Raw genomic sequence first — 24376 nt, 5'->3', positions numbered from 1 at the left:
AGCCTGTCCTCGGCTTATATAATGTACTGGAGGCCTAGGATAACAAGAGTCCTAGTCGAATACGTTGGTGGAGAGGAGTCCTTGTCTTGGTCATCAAGTCTTGTGGAATCTTCCTCGTGTGCGTCATGGGCTGCCCGAAGTGGCCTATGAGTGAACCGCCACGGGGGTCCTTGGCCCAATCTAGCTGGTCAGGAGATGACGTGGTGAGTACTCCCTAGTCCAGGACACCGTCAAGTAGTATTATGAGATGATCCCTTACTAAAATTTCAAGTTATAAGTTTTCTCCCTGAGTATGCACCATTGCGATAGTTCGTCGTGCCCCGACACCATGTGATGATTGGGTGTGATAAGCTCTATGTTCGCATACAATGGTTGCAAGCCAGTTTTGCACGTGCAGAATACTCGGGTTAAACTTGACGAGCACTAGAGACCGAAAGGTCGAATGTGAATCATATAGTAGATATGATCAACATAGAGATGTTCACCATTGAAAACTACTCCATCTCACGTGATGATCGGACATGGTTTAGTTGATATGGATCACATGATCATTTACATGACTGGAGGGATGTTTATCGAAGTGGGAGTTCTTAAGTAATATGATTAATTGAACTTTAATTTATCATGAACTTAGTCCTGATAATATTTGCAAATTATGTTGTAGATCAATAGCTCACTTTATAGCTCTCCGTTTATTTTTGATATGATCCTAGAGAAAAATAAGTTGAAAGGTGATAGTAGCAATGGTGCAGACTAGATCCGTGATATGAGGATTATCCTCATTGCTGCACAGAAGAATTATGTCCTTAATGCACCGCTAGGTGACGGACCTATTGCAGGAACAGATGCAGACGTTATGAATGTTTGGCAAGCTCGGTATGATGATTACTTGATAGTTTAGTGTGCCATGATTTACGGCTTAGAACCGGGACTTCAAAAACGTTTGAACGCCACGGAGCATATAAGATGTTCCAATAGCTGAAATTGGTATTTCATACTCATGCCCGAGTCGAGAGGTATGAGACCTCTTACAAGTACTTTGCCTACAAGATGAAGGAGAATAGCTCAACCAGTGAGCATGTGCTCAGAATGTCTGAGTACTATAATCGCTTGAATCAAGTGGGAGTTAATCTTCCAGATAAGATAGTGATTGATAGAGTTTTCTAGTCATTATCCCCAAGTTACTGGAACTTCGTGATGAACTATAATATGCAAGGGATGACGAAAACGATTCCCGAGCTCTTCCCGATGCTAAAATCGGTGAAGGTAGAAATCAAGAAAGAGCATCAAGTGTTGATGGTTAACAAGACCACCAGTTTCAAGAAAAGGGGCAAAGGAAAAGAAAGGCAACTTCAAAAAGAATGGCAAGCACGTTGCCACTCCCGTGAAAAAGCCCAAAGCTAGACCTGAGCCTGAAACTGAGTGCTTCTACTGCAAAGAGAATGGTCACTAGAAGCGGAACTACCCCAAATACTTGGCGGATAAGAAAGATGACAACGTGAACAAAGGTATATTTGATATACAGGTTATTGATGTGTACTTTACTAGTGTTCGTAGTAGCCCCTGGGTATTTGATACCGGTTTAGTTGCTAAAATTAGTAACTCAAAACAGAAGTTGCATGATGAACAGAGACTAGTTAAGAGCGAAGTGATGATGTGTGTTGGAAGTGATTCCAAGGTTGATACGATCACCATCGCACACTCCCTCTACCTTCGATATTAGTATTAAACCTGAAATAAATATTATTTGGTGTTTGCGTTGAGCATGAATATGAGTAGATCATGTTTATTGCAATACGGTTATTCATTTAAGTCAGAGAATAATTGTTGTTCTGTTTACATGAATAAAACCTTCTATGGTCATACACCCAATTTAAATGGTTTATTGAATCTCGATTGTAGTGATACACATATTCATAATATTAAAGCCAAAAGATGCAAAGTTGATAATGATAGTGCAACATATTTGTGGCACTGCCGTTTAGGTCATATGGGTGTAAAGCGCATGAAGAAACTCCATGTTGATGGGCTTTTGGAATCACCTGATGCTTGCGAACCATGCCTCATGGGCAAGATGACTAAGACTTCATTCTTCGGAACAATGGAGCGAGCCACTGACTTACTGGAAATAATACATACTGATGTATGCAGTCCGATGAATGTTGAGGCTCGCAGTGGGTATCGTTATTTTCTGACCTTCACAAATGATTTTAGCAGATATGGGTATATATACTTAATGAAACATAAGTATGAAACATTTGAAAAGTTCAAAGAATTTTAGAGTGAAGTGGAAAATCATCGTAACAAGAAAATAAAGTTTCTATGATCTGATCGCGAAGGCGAATATTTGAGTTACGAGTTTGGTTTTCATTTGAAACAATGTGGAATAGTTTCGCAACTCACGCCACCTGGAACACCACAGCGTAATAGTGTGTCTGAACGTCGTAACCGTACTTTATTGGATATGCTACAATCTATGATGCCTCTTACCGATTTACCACTATCGTTTTGGGGTTAGGCATTAGAGACAGCTGCATTCACGTTAAATAGGGCACCATATGAATCCGTTGAGACGACACCGTATGGTAAGAAACCAAAGTTGTCATTTCTTAAAGTTTGGGGTTGCGATGTTTATGTGAAAAAGTTTCAAACTGATAAGCTTGAAACCAAATCGGAGAAGTGTGTCTTCATAGGATACCCAAAAGAAACTGTTGGGTACACCTTCTATCACAGATCCGAAGGCAAGATATTTGTTGCTAAGAATGGATCCTTTCTTGAAAAAGAGTTTCTCTCGAAAGAAGTGAGTGGGAGGAAAGTAGAACTTGATGAGGTAGTTTTACCTTCTCTTGAATTGAAAAATGGTTCATCAAAGAAATTAGTTCCAGTGATGCCTACACCAATTAGTGAGGAAGTTAATGATGATGATCATGAAACTTCAGATCAAGTTACTATCGAACCTCATAGGTCAACCAGAGTACGATCCGCACCATAGTGGTACGGTAATCCTGTTCTGGAAGTCATGTTACTAGACCATGATGAACCTACGAACTATGAGGAAGCGATGATGAGCCCAGATTCCGACAGATGGCTTGAGGCCATAAAATCTGAGATACACTAGTAGAAAACAGGGCTATGGTCCAGGCCGGCTCAGCCCATTAGTCCCGGTTCAGTGTAGAACCGGGACTAATGTGGGCATTGGTCCCGGTTCGTGAGCCCAGGGGGCCGGCCGTACCACGTGGGCCATTGGTCCCGGTTCGTCTGGACCTTTTGGTCCCGGTTGGTGGGACGAACCGGGACCAATGGGCCTCGCTCCTGGCCACCACCATTGGTCCCGGTTGGTGGCCTGAACCGGGACCAAAGGCTCCCCTTTAGTCCCGGTTCTTGCCACAAACCGGGACCAATGAGGTGCCTATATATACCCTCGCCCGCGAGCAGAGCACTCCAGTGCTCTGTTTTTCTCTGGCCGGCGAGGGGAGGGGTTTGTGGTGCTCTAGCTCACCTCCTATGCACATGAGGTGTTCGATGGAATGCCCGAGCCACACTACTTAAACTTTCTCCTCTCGAAGCTCGACCTCCAAGCTCCATTTTCCACGAGATTTGTCTAGATTTAGCGGTCCGTCACGCCCCGTCCCCGTCTTCACCGCTGTCGATCACCCGCGCTGATCTCATCACCGACACCACCGTGGTGAGCCTCTTGTTCTTATCTTCTTTCTGAAAGGAAAAATATTCTTACTTGTCTGTTTAGATAGATACTTGTATCATTTTCTTACATTTATTATTGCATCTTATATAGTGCGATGGTTTTGGTATCCGCCCCCGTCGGCCCTCGTCCTTTCTATGATTCGGATTTGGTATGTATATTATCTTCATAACTATTGGTTCATTTATTGTTTATGAAAATTATGCCGACCAACGTGACATAGATTTTATTTATCTAGGATGTATGTGAATCGGAAATGCCAACCGGCCCTATTGTCGAGAGGTTAAATTTAGTTGAAGAAGAAAACAATTTGTTGAAGGAAAAAATAAAAAAAATTGAGGAGGAGAAGATGATATTGGAGTTGCATGTTGCGGATGTCGTCGATGATCACAAGATCAAGATGGATGCAATGCGCTTGAAGATTAGAAAGATTAGAAAATATGCCATTCATACCGAGGCTTGGTATCATTATGCCGTTGGATCAATTGTTACCTTGGTTGCGATTATGATCGCATTTGTTTTCGCATTGAAATGTTTTACATAGTTTCAATGTATGATTTAATTAATTAGATGCTCTGGAGAGCTATATGTTGTTAGATGAGAACTATGTATGCACTTTGGTTTTAATGTGATGATGAACTTCTATTAATTTGGACACTTAATTATATATATAATGCACGCAGATGAACCGGCAATGGATGTACGGTGACAGACACACCCGCGAGTACATTAAGGGCGTGCATGAGTTTCTCGATGCGGCTGAGGCAAACAAGCAGAATGGTTTTATGTGTTGTCCATGCCCTGAATGTGGGAATACGAGGTCTTACTCTAACCGGAAAATCCTTCACTCCCACCTGCTTTACAAGGGTTTCATGCCACACTATAATGTTTGGACGAGGCACGGAGAAATAGGGGTTATGATGGAAGACGGCGAAGAAGAAGAGTACGATGACAACTATGTGCCCCCTGAATACGGTGATGCTGCAACGGGGGGAGCTGGTGAAGATCAAGAGGAACCAGACGATGTGCCCAATGATGCTGCCACGGGTGAAGCTGCTGAAGATAAAGAGGAACCAGACGATGTGCCCGATGATGATGATCTCCGCCGGGTCATTGTCGATGCAAGGATGCAATGCATTAGTCAAAAGGAGAAGCTGAAGTTCGATCGCATGTTAGAGGATCACAAAAAAGGGTTATACCCCAATTGCGAAGATGGCAACACAAAGCTCGGTACCGTACTGGAATTGCTGCAGTGGAAGGCAGAGAACGATGTGGCTGACAAAGGATTTGAGAAGCTACTGAAAATATTGAACATAGATGTAGTGTCGTCGTTGTCGATATATACCCCCTCCCGATAGCTTACTATGATTAGGTAGCTAGTTCTACGTTTGGCACTAATATATCCATCTATCATGTTTGAATAATAATTGCCATGTTGTAAATATTTGTAGAAACTATGGACACCGCCCTACACGAAGCAACAAAAGAAGCATTGTTGAGGGACATAATCGCAGAAGGAAGTGATGCCATCTCGTTGTTTCTCAACGAAACCGATGGTCTGGAAGGACAGGGTGAACAAGCTGGCTACGGTGACCTAATGCCGGTGCAAGAAGAAGAACATGAGGACGGCTCCGGTGACCGAACCGAGTCCGGCCAGGTATATATATTAGTTAAGCCCATGATGACTAGCTGATTGATGCATTCATTGTTTTGGTATGTACACATATTAATTAAGTCTTTGTTCTTTTTTCTAGCCCTCCGGATCGAGCACAACTTCGGTAAAGAGACGAGGCCCGAAGAAAAAGTTGAGCTCGTATGAAAAGTTTGAGATCATAGCAATCGCGCCCGACGGCCAACCTATTGAACCCCTCCGGACAAAGAGCGCATTTGTTGCTCAGTGCGGGGTTCTGGTTAGGGACAAGATCCCGATAAGCATCCAGCAATGGTTTAAGCCGGCTACAGAAGACCCTGAGGTCTCTTATGTCAATGATATGCAGAAAAATGATCTTTGGACTGAGCTGAAGTCAAATTTCACCCTACCGCCTGAGGATAATCCAGAGAACCCAGTTAAAGAGAAATTAATCAAGTCTTTTGCTCTGAAGAGGATGGCAGAACTATTTAGGAGGTGGAAGAAAGAGCTGAATAAGTTTGTCGAAAATAATGAGACACCAGAATTCAAGGGCAGATATGAGAATATCAAAGATCACTGGCCCGCATTTGTGGCCCACAAGACATCGGAAAAGAGTAAGAACATGTCGGCGACAAACAAGCAAAATGCTGCGAAGAAGAAGCTTCACCATCGCACGGGGTCAGGTGGCTACCTCGTAGCCCGGCCTAAGTGGTCCAAGACTGAGAATGATCTGGTTCATAAAGGGTTCGAACCAGAGACAATTAACTGGCCAGACCGTTGCCGGACTTGGTTCTTCGGGGCTGGCGGAACCCTGGACCCTGAAACAGGGAAGTGCATTTGGACGAACGATCAAATGGACATACCAGTCAGTAAGCTTAGGCAGTATATCGAAGCAGCGCAGAAAGGGACGTTCTTTCCAGACAGAGAGAATGACCAGCTCACAATGGCCCTCGGGAATCTTGAGCACCCTGGACGGACACGAGGCACGCCAGGCTCCGTTCCGTGGAAGGTTGGGTTTCCGGACGCAGGCGGTTACAAATCCCATGAGAGGAGGAAAAAAGTGCAGCAGACCCAAATGCAGGCGCTGCAAGCAAGGGTGGACGCGATAGAGGAACGAGAAGCAAATCGCAGCAAACGTACTGCCGAAGCCTCCCCCGAAGCTACCCCGCCATCTCAGCGCAGAAGCAGCGTGGCTTCCACCGAGCTGCTTCAGCTAGAGCATGCCTTGACGGCTCCTGCCAGCTATCCCGTGGATGCTATCACGGAGTCTCAAAATTGCCACCTTATGACGCAATGGATGAATTTGAAGGTCAAGGCAGCTGTTGGCTCTGTTTATCCTACTGAACCCGGCGCAACTTTTCACTGCCGGCCGATTCCAGAAGGATATGCTAGGGTGATGGTGGATGAGATAACGGAGGGATTTGAGGACCTCCAGCTTGACCACCCTACCGGTGAAGGGGAGACTCGGCTGGGGTCTGCTCTGAAGACTCCATGCCTATGGCGGAAGGACCTCATCAACCTTCCGAACTGGACGCCACCGCCTCCTCCTCCTCCTCCAGCGAGTCAGGGCACTCCGCCTCCACCGCCTCCTCCTCCTCCGGCGAGTGACGATCAGGGCCCTCGGCCGGCTCCTTCTCCGGCGCGCGGCGGCACTCCACCTCCTTCTCCGCCTGCGCCGACGTGCCCGAGCAACCCGCCTCCTCCTTCTCCGCCTCGTCAGCAAGGGCGGAAGAGACCTGCCGCCGCTCCAGCTGCTCCGGCGCGTCGTAGTCCTTCTCCTCCGCCGCTTAAGCAAGTAAAGAAGACAACCGCTACGTCTGCTCGGTCGGCGTCTAGCAGTACAACCAGAGGCGGGAGGACATACAGATTCGGTCCTTCTTTGAAGACTCCAGAGAAGTTACCATACGAGAGGACCCAGGAGGAGAACGCCGAGATCGCGCGAGAAGAAGTGAAGAAATTCTTTGAAGGGGTGAAAGCAAAGAAACATCCACCTCCGGAGGAGAAGGTAGATCGGGTGAAAGTGAAGCGCACTCTGGCTGCCCTGACAAAAACACCGAAGTCTGATTCGCCGAAAGGAAACTATGACCGCATTATTGGAAAGGAATTTGCCGAAGCGGAGCGGTCGGGAAGTACTGTCAGTGATCAAAGGCTGAAACAACGACGAGCTGGGAAACAAATTGCCCAACTCGGCGAACAAGCGAAGCAATCGTGCCCCCCGCTCAAGGTGCCTAGCCACAACGTCGATAATGATCCGAGGATGGTGCCCGGTTATAGCAATCCTGCAGATTACCTGCCTGACGAAGTACATTATGACCCCATGGACGTGCAGATACAAAGATACGAGTACGGGAAGCCTCTCGTCAAAGATGAAAGATCTCTATCAACGATGATGCGAAGATTGCATGATTGGTACTTGAAAATCTGCAGAGACTCTGAGGGGAGGAGTACTTTGTATGCGAGAGTTAAACCGGAGCATGACCTCGTTGGAATTGATCTGTTGCCTGTTCCATTTGAGGAGTTCTATTAGTTCTTCAATCAATTGGCCCTCGATAAAGCAACTGTCACCTGCTACTGTCTGTAAGTAGTACTACTTCTGTCATTAAGTTTCTCTATATAGCTTAGCTCTTTCATTGCATGTATTTATAATCATCCTCACTATATTATGCCGATTGAAGATCGTCGAATTGAAGAAAAGACAAGTCGGTGATATTGGGTTCATTAACACAAATCTCATAGATGCAACTCAGGTTAAATTTCATGCCGCAGAAACCGAGGCCAGCATGCTAGAATCGTTGATAATAAATCAAAACAAAGATATAATACTCTTTCCTTACAACTTCAAGTGAGTGTTACTGTCTTGTGCGTATTCGGTTTCCCTTATATATTAGTCAAGGTTATAGTAATGTAATTGATGAGTTATGCATGCGTGTGCAGTTTCCACTATATTCTCCTACATATTAAGCTAGAGCAGGGACTAGTAACCGTCTTAGACTCAAGACGAAAAGATCCCAAGGACTATGCAGACATGACTCAAATACTCGAGAAGTAAGTTAAATCGATCATTATCCACCATATCAGCAACTTTGTTCATTTCCTGATATATCAAGTAATTGTTTTCTTTGTCCGGCAGGGTTTGGAGAAAATTCACCAGAAAAGCTCCGGGACTGCCGAAGGAGCTGCAATTTAGACACCCTAAAGTAAGTACTAGCTATAGTAGCATTTTAAGCGCATCTACTAGTCATTCAAGCGCTAGTTTCATCAATACCATTTGGCATTCTTGCTTATCAGTTTGATTAACCTCTATTTCTTGTAAAGTGGTTGTGGCAGCAACAAGGGAATGATTTCTGTGGTTACTATGTTTGCGAGTCCATCCGCCACACGACCTGTGAGCGGGGCTACACTGACGAACAATATGAAGTACGTAAATAACAACATTCACAATTTTATTTTATTACCATCATTTGTGTTGAGTTTCATTCATTCATATATATATGTATTGACCCCCTTCTTTAAATTAGATGTTTCGGAAGCGGGATGAACTCCTAGCACCAGCTCGCATGCGAGGAATTCAAGAGGAATTGGCGGCATTCTTTCTTGACCACGTGATCCCTAAAGACGGAGAATTCTATGTTAACCCTGAGTCCGTATGATTATATTTGTAAGAGATAATTACTGTATATATGTAGCCGGTAGTGTCAGATAGATATACGAGAACTTGTTATTCGACCAATCTCTCGGAGAAGGAGAAGTGGTCGATATCACTTCTCTCTGTATATATGCATATATGTTCATGACGATCTTCTGTTTCCTTCGTTTGCTTACTAGCTAGCTAGCGTGTCTAGTCCTCTCTATATACGTATGTATAGTACGTAGCGTCGACCAAGCACAGACATAACAGAGGACACTTCTCTCTATTAATTATAACTAGCTAACACAATATATGAAACACCTAAATTAACCCCCTAAAACCCCCAACCCCCCCCCTTTCAAAAAAAAACAAAAACCCCAGCCACAGAAGTGCTGACGCGTGGATGCCTATTGGTCCCGGTTGGTGCCACCAACCGGGACCAAAGGGTCTCCACGTGGGCAGTGCCCAGAGCCCAGTCAGGAGACCCTTTGGTCCCGGTTGGTGGCACCAACCGGGACCAAAGGGTCTCCTGACTGGGCTCTGCGCACTGCCCACATGGAGGGCCTTTAGTCCCGGTTCTGGATTGAACCGGGACTAAAGGGTGGAGGTATTAGTACCGACACTTTAGTCCCGGTTCCTGAACCGGGACTAAAGGCCCTTACGAACCGGGACTATAGGCCGTTTTTCTACCAGTGATAGAATCCATGTATGAGAACAAAGTGCGGACTTTGGTGGACTTGCCCGATGATCGGCAAGCCATTGAGAATAAATGGATCTTCAAGAGGAAGACGGACGCTGATAGTAGTGTTACTATCTACAAAGCTCGACTTTTCGAAAAGGGTTTTTGACAAGTTCAAGGTGTTGACTACGATGAGATTTTCTCACTAGCATCGATGCTTAAAGTCTGTCCAAATCATGTTAGCAATTGCCGCATCTTATGAAATTTGGAAAATGGATGTCAAAACTGCTTTTCTTAATGGATTTATTAAAGAAGAGTTGTATATGATGCAACCAGAAGGTTTTGTCGGTCCTAAAGGTGCTCACAAAGTGTGCAAGCTCCAGTGATCCATCTATTGACTGGTGCAAGCATCTCGGAGTTGGAATATACACTTTGATGAGTTGATCAAAGCATATAGTTTTATACAGACTTTTGCAGAAGTTTGTATTTACAAGAAAATGTGTGGGAGCACTACAGCCTTTCTGATAAGTATATGTAAATGATGTATTGTTGATCGGAAATGATGTAGAATTTTCTGGAAAGCATAAAGGAGTGTTTGAAAGGAGTTTTTCAAAGAAAGAACTCGGTGAAGTTGCTTACATATTGAGCAACAAGATCTATAGAGATAGATCAAGATGCTTGATAAGTTTTTTCAATGAGTACATACCTTGACAAGATTTTGAAGTAGTTCAAAATGCAAAAGTCAAAGAAGGAGTTCTTGCCTATGTTGCAAGGTGTGAAGTTGAGTAAAGACTCAAAACCCGACCACGGCAGAAAATAGAAAGAGAATGAAAAGTCATTCCCTATGCCTCAGTCATAGGTTCTATAAAGTAGGCTATGCTGTGTACCAGACCTATTGTGTATGTCACCATGATTTTGGCAAGAGGGTACAATAGTGATCCAGGAATAAGGATATGTTTCTCTGTTATGAAGGTGATAAAGATTTCATCATAATGAGATACGTCCATGCAAGCTTTAACACTGATCTCGGTGACTATGAGTCTCAATCTGGATACATATTAAAAGTGGAAGCAATTAGCTAAAGTAGCTCCATGCAGAGCACTGTAGACATAAAAATTTGCAATATACATACGGATCTGAATGTGGCAGACCCGTTGACTAAACTTCATTCACAAGCAAAACATGATCACATCTTAGTACTCTTTGAGTGTTAATCACATGATGATGTGAACTAGATTGTTGACTCTAGTAAACCTTTGGGTGTTGGTCACATAGTGATGTGAACAATTGGTGTTAAATCACATGGCGATGTGAACTAGATTATTGACTCTAGTACAAGAGGGAGACTGAAGGAAATATGCCCTAGAGGAAATAATAAAGTTGTTATTTATATTTCCTTATATCATGGTAAACGTTTATTATTCATGCTAGAATTTTATTAACCGGAAACTTAGTACATGTGTGAATACATAGACAAAACAGAGTGTCCCTACTATGCCTCTACTTGACTAGGTCTTTAATCAAGGATGGTTAAGTTTCCTAACCATAGACATGTGTTGTCATTTGATGAACGGGATCACATCATTAGGAGAATGATGTCATGGAAAAGACCCATCCATTAGCATAGCATTATGATCGTTTAGTTTTATTGCTATTGCTTTCTTCATGACTTATACATATTCCTCTGACTATGAGATTATGCAACTCCCGAATACCGGAGGAACACCTTATGTGCTATCAAATGTCACAACATAACTAGATAATTATAAATATGCTCTACAGGTGTCTTCGAAGGTGTTTGTTGGGTTGGCATAGATCAAGATTAGGATTTGTCACTCCGTGTATCGGAGAGGTATCTCTAGGCCCTCTCGGTAATGCGCGTCACTATAAGCCTTGCAAGCAATGTGACTAATGAGTTAGTTATGGGATGATGCATTACAGAACGAGTAAAGAGACTTGCCGGTAACGATATTGAACTAGGTATGATGATACCGACGATCAAATCTTGGGCAAGTAACATACCGATGACAAAGGGAACAACATATGTTGTTATGCGGTTTGACCGATAAAGATCTTCGTAGAATATGTAGGAGACAATATGAGCATCCAGGTTCCGCTATTGGTTATTGACCGGAGATGTGTCTCGGTCATGTCTACATAGTTCTCGAACCCATAGGGTCCACACGCTTAACATTCGATGACGGTTTGTATTATGAGTTATGTGTTTTGATGAACCGAATTTTGTTCGGAGTCCTGAATGAGATCACAGACATGACGAGAGTCTCAAAATAGTCGATACATAAAGATTGACATATTGGAAGGTTATGTTTGGACACCGGAATGGTTTCGGATAGGTTCGGGCATTTTTAGGAGTACCGAGGGGTTACCGGAACCCCCCGGGGGATTAATGGGCCTTCATGGGCCCTAGTGGGCGAGAGGAGGTGGCGACCAGGTGGAGGCGCGCGCCCCCAAGCCCCACTTTCCTTCTTATCCTCCCTCTCTTTCCCCCTTCTCCTTCTTGGAATAGGAAAGGGGGGGCGAATCCTACTTGGACCGGGAGTCCAAGTAGAACTCCCCCCCTTGGCGCACCACACCTTGGCTGGCCTCCTCCTCCCCCCTCCTTTATATACGTGGGAAGGGGGCACCCCAAAGGCACACAGGTTGATCTTTTAGCCGTGTGCGGTGCCCCCTCCACAGTTACACACCTCGGTCATATCGTTGTAGTGCTTAGGCGAAGCCCTATGTCGGTAACTTCATCATCACCGTCACCATGCTGTCGTGCTGACGGAACTCTCCTTCGGCCTCAACTGGATCAAGAGTTCGAGGGATGTCATCGAGATGAACGTGTGCTGATCGCGGAGGTGTCGAACGTTCGGTACTTGGATCGGTTGGATCACGAAGACGTTCGACTAGATCAACCGTGTTACTAAACGCTTCCGCTTTCGGTCTACGAGGGTACGTAGACACACTCTCCCCTCTTGTTGCTATGCATCTCCTAGATAGATCTTGCGTGATCGTAGGTAATTTTTTTAAAATACAGCGTTCCCCAACATCCTTGAGCCCGATGGAGAGCTTCAATCGACTTAGGGGATACCCGCAAGGAGGCTTGCCATGACCTGGGGGGTTGGCGCGCCCCTTGCCTTGTGGAGCCTATGGGTCCCCTCTTTTGTTGATTCTTGCGCTAGAAAATCATATATATTACATAAAAAATCTCAGTAAAATGTTATCATGTTTCGACTTCATTTGATATGGATTTTTCTGCGAAATAGAAAACATGCAAAAAATAGGAACATTCACTGGGTACTAGGTTAATATGTTAGTCCTATAAATCATATAAATTTTCACCAAAAAGTATGTGGATGTAGTAAAATATTGCCATGAAACAATCAAAGATTATAGATACGACGGAGACATATCAGCCTCTCTTGATAATTCTTCTTCCTGTATTTTATATTTATTCCAAAATAAATCTCCCTAAACTTTTAGGCCATTTGGATCTTCGAGAATAACTATCTCTGCTGTAGCTCTTTTCAGATCCAGAATTCTAGCTGCCGGCAATTTCCCACTGCATGTATATCTTGTATAATAAGAGAGAAAAGGCATTATAATTGCATCATAGAGTGAAATATTATTTTAAAACAATATAAATTATAGTAAAAAGCATGATGCAAAATGGACGTATCAGTAATTGGGTAACTATGAAATTAACTTGTTAGCTTGTTTATTTGTCTTAGCAGATGGAGGGTTATGTGGTGTACTATGGGAAGAATTCGGGAGTCTATGATTCATGGGAGAAACGCAATGAGCAAGTGGTCTGTTAAGAGAACAACTGCTACAAAGGATATAAAACTAAAAAAGAAGCAGAGTATCGTTACTCCAACTTCGTCCACATAGAGAAAATCAACTATGTAATATGCAAGACTGTGGACGAGTAAAGACTTTGATAACCTTTATCGAGTTCATTGTCATTATGGTGTTGTTTTTATCATGAGGTCGTATATGTACGTAACATGCAACATTTCGGAGCATTCGCTGAGAAGGCTATGTGTACTTACTTATGATGTTATGTTCATTGTACTCTTATGCGTACATCTATTTGGATTATTGTTATGGTAAAATGTGTTGCTTCTAAACTTTGACACATCTACTGTAATGCATATGATCGAAATATGGTAATTAATCTTTAATGCCTGGTTTTGCACTGGAAGCTTTCCTGGCCGGACCGATAGTTGTGGCGGGGACCCCACACTAACAATATATCCTATTGGCGGGCGTCTAAACAAGTCCGCCATTACAGAGCGCCCGCCACTAATGCGATATGAGCAATGGCAGGATGTTAGTGGTGGGCGCCCCTGAGAGCCTGGCCCGCCACTGCTGGGCTCTTTGCGTCCACCACTGTTAGGCATTACTGTAGTAGTGGTTAAATCCATCATTTGCTAGGACAAACCTAAAATTACGACAATCATCTGCAAATTCATATTTCTCATCAAATTTATTCCATGTCTCGGAATCTGCTGGATGCCATAGAACTCCATGTTGCATGGTGCGCCCTTCATCGTGCCATCGAGCTAGAGTTGTTGTTTCTTTTCACATGGATATCCTTTTTAGCCAATCTTTGATTGGAAAGTATCTCAGAACTTTCATTTGCGTAGCTCTCTTTGTTTCCTCTTTACTTAATTTGGTTTCGGGCATTTTATCTTTCCACCCAGAAGCCTTGCATTTGTAGCAAAAATCATCATTTTCTATCTCTTTCCAGAACAACTCACAGTTATTTGGGCAGGCTTGAATTTTCTGATAGCCTAATCCAAACTTCAATATGATCTTCTTGGTCTCGTAAATTTTTTGGCGCAGATCTTTACCTTTTGGAATAGCTATGTGCAGAATATTAAGTAGATCTCTGAGTGAATTATCTGACCATTTGTTTATGGATTATGTGTTGAACAAAAGCGCAAGGATAACTGAGACGATTCACATCCTCCCCACAAAGGCTTCTCTGTATCTTGAATTAATTTGTACAGTGCTTCTGCTTCTTTAGTTGCTCCATATGGAACTGAATTTGAAAAATATGTACTATCACTCATAGGGATTCACCATCATATATTTTCCTAATTGAATCCAAAATCATTTCATGCATATTAGATTTTCCGTTAGTTTCGGTTTGTGGTTGTTGATCATCATTGTGTTCGGATGAAGACTCACTGTGAAAAAACCCATTTATCATAGCTTTGAAGCATATCATTCCGCATCAAATGGCCACAGACATCATCCCTTGATAGTAGTGAAGTGTGACATCGGACATGGACATAGGATCATTGTTTCTGCTGGTATATTTTTATATGCAAACTCGAGAAATTCATTTACACCAACTAAGTATTGTGTAATTTCTCTTGGAAACTGCCATAGTATTTGGGTGGATTCAAAATCCATTGCACACTGCATAAAAATAACATATATTAATGCAGTATTTTGAAAAGAGGAATATATTAATATCACAGAGATACCATTACACCCAGCTTCTCCACCAACAAGAAGTCACAAAAACATCCAGGATGCACACATCCTGAAAAGAAAAGAAAAAAGAAAGGAAAAAAATGGCCTCGCCAAAGTGACCAACTCCCCTCAGCATCAGTACCCAACCACCACCAAAGACAGCACCCGGAAAACATAAGAGACCTCTAAAAGTGATGCCTTCAAGAAGGAGACATTGAACAAGCGCCCCGTCTCCCGATCCAAGATCATAGGTTTTCACCCTAGAGAAAGACCAAACTCTCAAAACAATACCTTTAATAAGGCAATTGCCATGCACAACCAATGAAGGACAAACCTTAGATTTTCATCCTGAAAGCCATGACTTGGCACCCGAGGAGCACCCCCAATTGACACTGGTACTAACGAAATATATCAAACACCCGGCTGATTCCATCTCCTTGAAGGCCCCCTCCGCCTTACTGATCCTCCAATCTTAGTCTTCAAGACATTCTCCGCCATTGCCTGTGCCATGGAAATAGAGATGCCGACATGTCCCATGGTGTCAACAAAAAACAGAACTTCGCGCCACACCCTCCTGGAGCCATGTAGGCTGATATGGACGCGCACGACCGGATACTATCGGATCCAGATATTCTTGGGCAAGATGTCCGGCAATAGTTTCGGAACACGTCGAAGGCCAGATCGAGGAGGATCGTTGCCGTGATGCAACAAGAGCACAAGGACCGCCACCACACGGTTGCCTCCAACATGCTGATGTAATCGATGCCACGATGGAGGACACCGGCCCTCGCTGCCCACAGCCCGCGACTCCTAGCGCTAGATCCGACGGAACCGGCACCAGCTACCCTGCCATCATGCAGCGCCAGCCCGCCCCGCCACCTTCACCACGCAGCCGCCGCCGTGTCCACGCACCGTCGCACCCAAGGCCCGGCCGACACCGCCGCAACACTCTGCGGGAGGGCCATGCTCCCAGCCCGCTCGCCATGTCCCGTGCTGTAGCCACTAGGGGAGGAGGGATAAGGGGTGCCGCCGACGCCAACGCCAGCTAGGCTTCGCCCGACAGATCCCTCCGGCGACGGCGAGGGGAGTAGGTGGCAGGGAAGAGGTGCGGGCGGCGGCTAGGGTTTCGCCCAGCCGCATGTGGGAGCGACCTAGGGGATCTGTTTTCTCTGGGTGATTTGTTTTTCCTCCACGGTTAATCTAGTCAAGTCAAAGTTCCAATATTGCTGCAGTTTTAACTATGAAAGAATTTCAAAAGCTTAGTTATTCAACATGTTCGTGTCTACTGATTCAGTCGTGCTTCTATACCTAATATTAAAGAACGGAGCCTTTTCTGGTTCTCCATAAGTCATGTTTTTATATCTGTTGATTTTATGTAAATCGTAAATATTGATGGTTGAGATTTAATGGATCTACGATAACTGTTCAGACCAAAATAGGGACCAATTGATTTTCTACGCTAAAGTTTCCTACACGATGGGTTCGCTGGCACACATGCTAAGTTGGCTTGGGTGATGTAGTTGTGCGTTGATGGGCTTTCACGGAACGCAGCCATGCATGGTCTTTTATTTATGTGTTAGTTTTCGAGAAAAAAATCTATATTTCTTCTATTCATCATTTGGTTTCAGACAAGCGCATCCCATCGTCTGTAGGAGTTCGTATGCAATATATCCACATGTTTTAAATACCTCTTCCAAATCAAAACAATATCTTGGTAATAAGCCATAGCGGAAGGCGGTTTCGACGCAGTGGCACTAAAGTGGGACGGTACGCGGCCGCGCCGACACCGGCGCCATCATATGGCTTTCTTCCGTCCACGTGATGGACCTCGCCACCTTTTGCACGATGGTCGCCCGCACCGGCGACCGGCGCCTCAGCTGTGTCGCAACGCGAACGACGGCAATCTACGCGCCATCGGCTTCCTCCACGGCGGTGTGGTCGTCGCCTAGCCTGCCATCCACGAGCCCCGCCACACCGTCCATGGTCACGTGCGGCAGCACCTTCGCCGCTAGGTACTGGTCGTTGCCGTCCAGGCCTTCCGCTCCGGCAGGCATCCGGCTAGCCAGTGATGGCCTCGAGCAGCAGCACGCGAAGCCATACACATCAGACTTCTTGGACACGATGCCCATGCAGAGGAAGAAGGGGCCCATATAGCCCACGGCGGTGGCCGAGAAGGTGCCCTCGCAAGCCGACCCCGGTTCGCAGAGCTGCACGCGACCGTCGCCATCCACAAGCATGTTGGAGGATGAGACGCCACTGTGCACCATGGAGATGTCGTCGTGGGGGTGCTCCAGCGCAATGGCCACGTCGTTGAGGACGCGCATGCGGTGGCGCCAGGTGAACGGTTGCGTGGTGCAGTGGAGCTGGTCAGCCAGGCTGCCGCCGGGCATGTACTCCAGCACCAGCGCTCCCCACGGTGCCTTCCATCCCCGACGATGTTTCGCGGCCCAGTTCCTAGATCCGACCAATCCTATGCATAAATGGTTAGGAATATGCGGGAAGGTGTATGGATCTGATGCACAACGTGAATCTCGGATGTCGGCCATCATATCCATTTCAATCATATTAGTGTTCTAAAGTTTTGATTTTGAAATATTCCCTTGCGTAGGCGCCCTCGCAAAAAAAATGAAGGGTGTGACATGCAGTGGCGAGCTCATTGACGTGGGATTAACCATGTTCGGATGCGTTGTGCTCAGGAAAACACCGCTATCATCGTCGGTGAGGGTGGCAAGGAGGATAGGCACTAAAGGTGGGGTGACGTGTTGAAATATATGACATGGACCTGTTGAGAGTTTTGAGTTATGCTTATTGTGCAAGAGGCGAGATAAATTCTTTCTCCGTGGGCATATTTGCTAGTCCTAGTAATTACTAATTAATGAGAAGATGCGCAAGTCCCCAAAGCAGTTCGCCTTACAACCTTAATCACCAAGTAAGAAATATCATTACATAAACCCCTAGCACAAACTAAGTCTGTTTAAGGGCATGTACAGTGAAGTCTACTCAGCTGTCTATAACAACTACCACGTCATAAATTTATCTAGGTGGAGGAGAGAGAATGAGGTAAGAGAAGGAGGGTGTCTGTAGTTTTGCAGACGGTCGGTATCCCAAAAATATCGATCGTTATCGATAGACTTTTGCCGTTATACGTGCGCACCGTCGGTAATTTTCTGTTTGTGCCCACGACCCAGCCGAACCGCTGAATCTCCTGCTCCACAAGTCCAATCTTTTCCTCCTAACATTCTCAAAAAGAGGAAACCTTTCCTCCTAACAGACAGCAAAAGAGTTGGTCCATTGTAGAGGAAATTTTTAGTGCTGTCTAGAGCTGACATGGAGCGTTGTTATAGACAGCAGGTGTCTACACTAATGTACATGCCCTAACACAACCATCATTTGATAACTATGCTGAGCCTCTCTTACGCAAACAACAAAGGATCAATCTGGATCTGTCTTAAAAGAATAGCATGGGAATTCAATGTCCACCAAAATGAAAAGATCCCGCAACTCCTAGTAGCTAGTAAAGAAACCAAACAATAGCAAGGGAGCCATTAGAATGCACATACATGAATAACTGAAATAACTGAAAGCAACTACTTGATTATTAGTGGTATGCGATCGACCAGATGCATCATTTTTCTTCTGTACTTCACAGAACAAGGTTGGGGTGCCGTCAGTTACCACGTATCCACAAAGAAACAAATACGGTGCAAGACTAGAATTCTTGTGGAACACACTAAGCTAAGCTTCATGCTGCATTTCAACTCCAAAGCACTAAATATCAACATGGAACTAGCTCCACATGAAGGAATGATATCAACAAATCGATTGCTCGCTGCACTGAACTGAGAAGGAAGATACGAGCAAGGGAGATCCACACCACGCAGTCGACGGCGCCTAGCTGGCGCACGAACCAGCTGTTATACAAGAAAAGGGTTCATTCTCATCTTGTCCTTCTTATTCAGATTTGGATAAAAAAAATCAACACTGGATTCAGGGTACTACTTGCAGATTCTCAAAGTCGTCGTTTAGTTTAGCAGACATCTGTTATATTTTTTAAAGACTCTTCATTGTAAGCTGAGAGCTTTTCGTTCAATATGCCGAGAATCTCTACTATTAAAGGGGGATCGAACGTCGTGATGGTTCCATCTCTCCTCGTTCGATCCCCCCGCCTCGTACGACAGCCATCAGGCGGCCCCTCGTTCAATCTCCTCTCCCACCCCCTCGTACGAGCCCACGCATGCAACGAGCAACCCTCCCTCCAACCTAGCCCACCGATCCTCCAGGCCCCAACCACGTTCGGAAAGAAATTCCCAAGACCCACGAAGTCGCGAACAGCCCCCCACGCCCCATTCTCCCCCACATCGCTCCCAATCACGTCTCTCGCCAAACCTGAGAAATTTCGCCACCGCGGGTTGTCTAATGTCTTTATTTCTAAATTTGTTTTCCCGTGACAAGCAATCACTGCTTAACTTTGACAATAGTGCAATCTTTAGGCAACCAGAAGAGAGGACTAGCTAGCCCACTATTTTATCCAGATTCATTGTGCTAACTGCTAACTGAAGAAGTTCTGAGCTACTCCCTCCGTCCCATAATGTAAGACGCTTTAGTGTCAAAAAACATCCTACATTATGGAACGGCGGGAGTATCATCTAACTTGGCTATTATAGAGTTATTTTTATAGCCCATGTTTTGATTTTCCCACATATTGAACATTTTACTGCATGTCACATTAGGAAAATATGTGTTCTACTTTACTTGCATCTCTTTCCAAGAGGTTTAGTCTATTGCACCCTTCTTTTTGAGTAGGATGATGCAGAGGCTCATCAACAATTGTAGAGCTAAAGGCAACATGAATCATGGATGAGATTTATGGAGAAGGAAAAAGTATGTGCACTGTGATTATTTTATGGAACGAACGCTTTTAGCTGGAGGGGTTGTTAGGGCCACGAATGCTGGTTCGATTTTTTTCGGGTAATGAAGGTTCTAGATCCTCAAAAGGCTGATCGCGCATTTGTGGAGAATAGTGGGACAACTAGCAAGGTTGGATCAGCGTTGACGACCAACAACAATGGTGACGGGCGTACAAATTTATTGTCCCGTGGCAACGCACAGGCACTCAACTAGTGTTTTCTAAGACGAGCACCTTTTTTCACATACTCGGCCTATCAGCTGTTAAGCTGAGTACCCTTTCTTTATCAAGCATCCACCACTCAGTACTCGTCTAGAACTAAACCGAGTACCACGTTTTACACTGGGTGTACGTCGGGCCACACGGCGACATGTGAGTTTTTTTTTAGCGCGTCGACGTGTGAGTTTTCATGTAGTGTGTCTAGATAACTTTTGATCATGATCGTTGAAAAAAAATGCCCAATTATGTTTGGGTTGATTACAATTTTTATATAGTTAATGCTTTGAATATAAGTATTGAGATGCGCATGTTGATTGTTTATGATTACAATTCAAAATAGCAGCCAAACAACATATGGCATTTATTTAAAAGATCCCCTGACGGCCAAACAAGAAAATTGGACTTGAAATCCAAATCCCACCAAATGAAATCCTCCGAGGAGCGAGTTTTCATACATTTCCACCGAATGAAATGAAAACCTGGGTGCCAAGTGAGCTGTGCAGAAACTGCATTTCATTTGATTTCAACCAAATGAAATGAATCGAAGGTGCCAAACAAAGCTGTAAATGAATTTCGTTTATCCATGCATCATTCCCCCGGTTCCCCAAATTTCGAATTCCGTCTCCCTCAGCCAAAAACGATCCAGGAAAAGAAGAAGAGAAAAGAGAATAGGAAGTTAGCGCATCCACGTAACGGAGATCTAGATCGTGCATGCATGGTAACTGGACACACGCACGCACGAGAGTTGTGATTGGAGGATTTGACCCTCCCACGGATCGCGCCCCACATATAAAGGAAGGAAACCCGCGCCCTCGACGCCCATCCAAATCCAATCCACCAATCGAAGCAGTTCCGATCCAGCGCCAAAATAACACGACGATGGCTGCAGTTGGTTCCCCGTCGCCGGCCGACGACCTGAGAAGAAAAGAAGAAGAAGAAGAAGTAAAGAGGAGGATACGATGCGCGCTGTGGAACATAGGCACGTCGTGGCCCCTCAAGGCCGGGATCAAGTTCCCGATCAGCCGCGTCGGCCGGTACCTCAGGCAGGGCCGCTATGCGCGTCGCGTCGCGGCGCTGGCCCCCGTCTTCCTCGCTGCCGTCCTCGAGTACCTCGTCGCCGAGGTCACAACCGATCCGATTCCTTTCCCCTCCCTTCCTCCCTCCTCGACCAAGTGATCTTCTTCTCCTCGTGTTCCACTTCCACGCCACGGATGACGACTTTAATTGAGCGGCCGGCTTCCTTTCCTTTCTGGCGGGCTTTTCTTGAATCGCATCGCATGCATGCATGCAGGTCCTGGAGATGGCCGGCAACGCGGCCAAGGACAACAAGAAGAAGCTCATCACCCCTCGCCACCTGCTTCTGGCCATCCGCAACGACAACGAGTTCAGCAGGCTGCTCGCCGGCGTCACCATCGCCCAGGCCGGCGTCGTACCCTACATCAACCCCGTGCTGCTCCCCAAGAACAACAAGACCGCCCACAAGGCCGGCAAGTTCAAGTCCTCCAAGACTCCAAGTTAAACAAGTCCGCCGCCGAGGAGTAGTACGTACGCTGCATGCATGTAGTACGTGTTGCCGAGTTTCATCCTGTATCTATATGTAATAAATGGTTCATGCATGCTTTCTCTTGTCTGTCGGTAGTGTCCTTCTGATTCTCGGTAGTATATATAGTATGTAATGGTTCATGGTTTCTGTTCATCCTGTACTCCTGTATCTTGTATCCTATGTAATTACTAGGACATACGCCCATGCGTTGCAACAGAAGAAAAAAATTGACGTTGGGCGAGCGCAACTCATTCGCATTTCGCTATGATAAAGTTGCTAATTTTATAAAAAAAACTTGGTAGGTAGGTGTCCACTGTCTTTTTTAGAAACATTGACATTATCCATCCACCTATCTGAACAGTGAAAACATGAAATATATATATGAATATGGTCATATTCTGCATGAGCCAACCCCTGATGCTTATATGGAATTATGAATCACCACATGCAAAATGGAAGTTGAGCAAATTTCTATATTATATGATCCCGCAAACATCATTTGCAACTGACAACTATATTATATTAAGGATATAATAATGGAAGTTGAGCAAATTTCTATATATTCCACCATCTCATCACCGTCACCGGGGGAAAGGAGTCTTCACAAACATCCACTCTGGCCAAAAAAAGGTTAACAAAAAAGTCACTTTCTCTACACCTCGGCCACCTAGCTTGTGTGGACTTCAAATATGAAAATGGAGGGTGACACAGGCATACACACACTCTTCATTTAAGTCATGGCAACGGAGGTCGACGCACACACCGGAAATTAGCATCGTTGGCTAACGGCTCTATAACAATGGTTGTACTATGCGTATGATAATCATACGACGATGCATGTGGGCCATCAGTTGCGCTTGATGCACGGTCCTGATGTACGCCGTATGGAGTTCGGACAGGTTTCTGTCGTACACACAACATTTTCGCTATAACCTCCCGTTCATCGTTGCCCATATCCATCTCGATCTACTCATCTTCTCTGGTTCGCCTCCTCATTCGTCTCACACCTCTCATGCCCCCGCCCAGAGCCTCCCAGCGATGCCTCCCCTGACGTACTCCTCCTCTTTCTTCAGTACAGGGACTTGTCGCACCAATATTGAATCTCTTTCCTAATTTCAACAAAATATTAAGTAAAACAAATATTTGCTAGGCGAACGACACAGGGAGGAATGACCAAAAGGAAAAATGCAATTATTCAGTTCAACCATCAATTCCCAAAATCACTATGCCAGTAAAAAAGGTAAGTTTATTTTTATAGAAAAAATATTTTTATTACTCAATGATTGTTACATCATTAGCTAAAAGAGATACATGCTATTTAGGTGCATTGTCCAACAAAGTTCAAGGGGCAGTAAATTTGGTTTCGCTAGCATCCTCATGGGCCACAATATTTGCTTCCCGAGGGAAATGTTCAACCTTCCAAAGAAATCTTGAAGAACTTTGTGTGCATATATATGGTAGCAGTCCTCATGAATCAAGTTAGTACCTTGCATGAAGTCACTGTATTCTTTGTCCAAAAAGTTATTGTCTTGACTGCTACTACTATCTATGTTGGCAGTGCCATCAGCAGCGGTTTGAACCTCCATACTTTCACGTGGTTAGCCACAAAATGAAACATAACCACATTAGGTAAATAGATAAGTATGTGTCAAAACAGGAAAATAAACTACACCTAGTCTACCAAGAAATTAATCCACAAGATACAATATATTTAACTAATTTAGGTATAGTAGTAAATGAATCCCATTGGATTCATTCTTTATTTGCCACTATGAAATTCCCGCGGATCCCTTGTAGACTACAAGATGTTGTATTAATAATATACAAAAGTAACATGTACACAAAAATTGATAATCTCCCAAGCCTTGAAGAGACGCTTCAGAACAACTTTTTTAAATAGCAATCTCTAGTATATATTGAGTAGGGTTATCTTAAGAAGAAGTACTCCACCTCATGTCTTCTTCCTATAAATCCCACAAAATGGGAACAAAAAGGCTGATGCTTGAAAAGAGAGGGTCGGCAGGGCCATTGAAGTGCAGCTTCACGTCAGTTTTGCAATAGAATGTGGTTTGAGTGAATTTATCATCTTTAATCTGCTTTAGCTTACCATTTGTAACGAATATAGTTCACCATAATTTAACACTACACAGGAACTAAGCTGAGCAAAAGTTTGTGTCTAGTGCGTACCTGATGCATTGAGCTCTGGATTGTACTGCATAAATGTACAGACACAAGGCATAAACTGGTTGGTCTTTCTTCAAGCAACAACTGATACAATCAGGCTATTTGCAACTTGTAAACATACATGCAGAGTCAAACAAATAGACTTCCGATTGAAGCCAACCCGGTCCAGGTGAAACATAAGTTAATAGAGATAATCCCCATGAAATCAAATGAATAGCGGACCCTCGCTGACTCTTCGGCCGTCAACGCCGACAGCTTGATACATCATGTACACTTGTTTTAGGTGCAGATCCAACATCAGATACACTTGTTTCTTCATTATGATTATTTAAATAGTGGTAAGAGTTTCATCTGAAAATTCACAATCCATCATAGCATAACATCGAACAGGATGTGG

At 44.5% G+C, this 24376-nt stretch overlaps 1 protein-coding gene across 1 annotated transcript; it reads left to right on the top strand.

Annotated features, from left to right (window-relative positions):
* Positions 1 to 21131: 21131 nt before the first annotated feature.
* Positions 21132 to 21771, top strand: LOC125519438 (late histone H2A.2.2-like). Its single transcript, XM_048684247.1, has 2 exons — positions 21132 to 21374; positions 21544 to 21771. The coding sequence occupies exons 1-2, from the start codon at positions 21132 to 21134 to the stop codon at positions 21769 to 21771; spliced, it is 471 nt and encodes a 156-aa protein (XP_048540204.1).
* Positions 21772 to 24376: the final 2605 nt, after the last annotated feature.

Source organism: Triticum urartu, chromosome 7 (genome assembly GCF_003073215.2).
Source record: "Triticum urartu cultivar G1812 chromosome 7, Tu2.1, whole genome shotgun sequence".
NCBI lineage: Eukaryota > Viridiplantae > Streptophyta > Magnoliopsida > Poales > Poaceae > Triticum > Triticum urartu.
The sequence above is the reverse complement of the archived record's forward strand: the minus strand, read 5'-3'. Positions and strand labels throughout refer to the sequence as shown.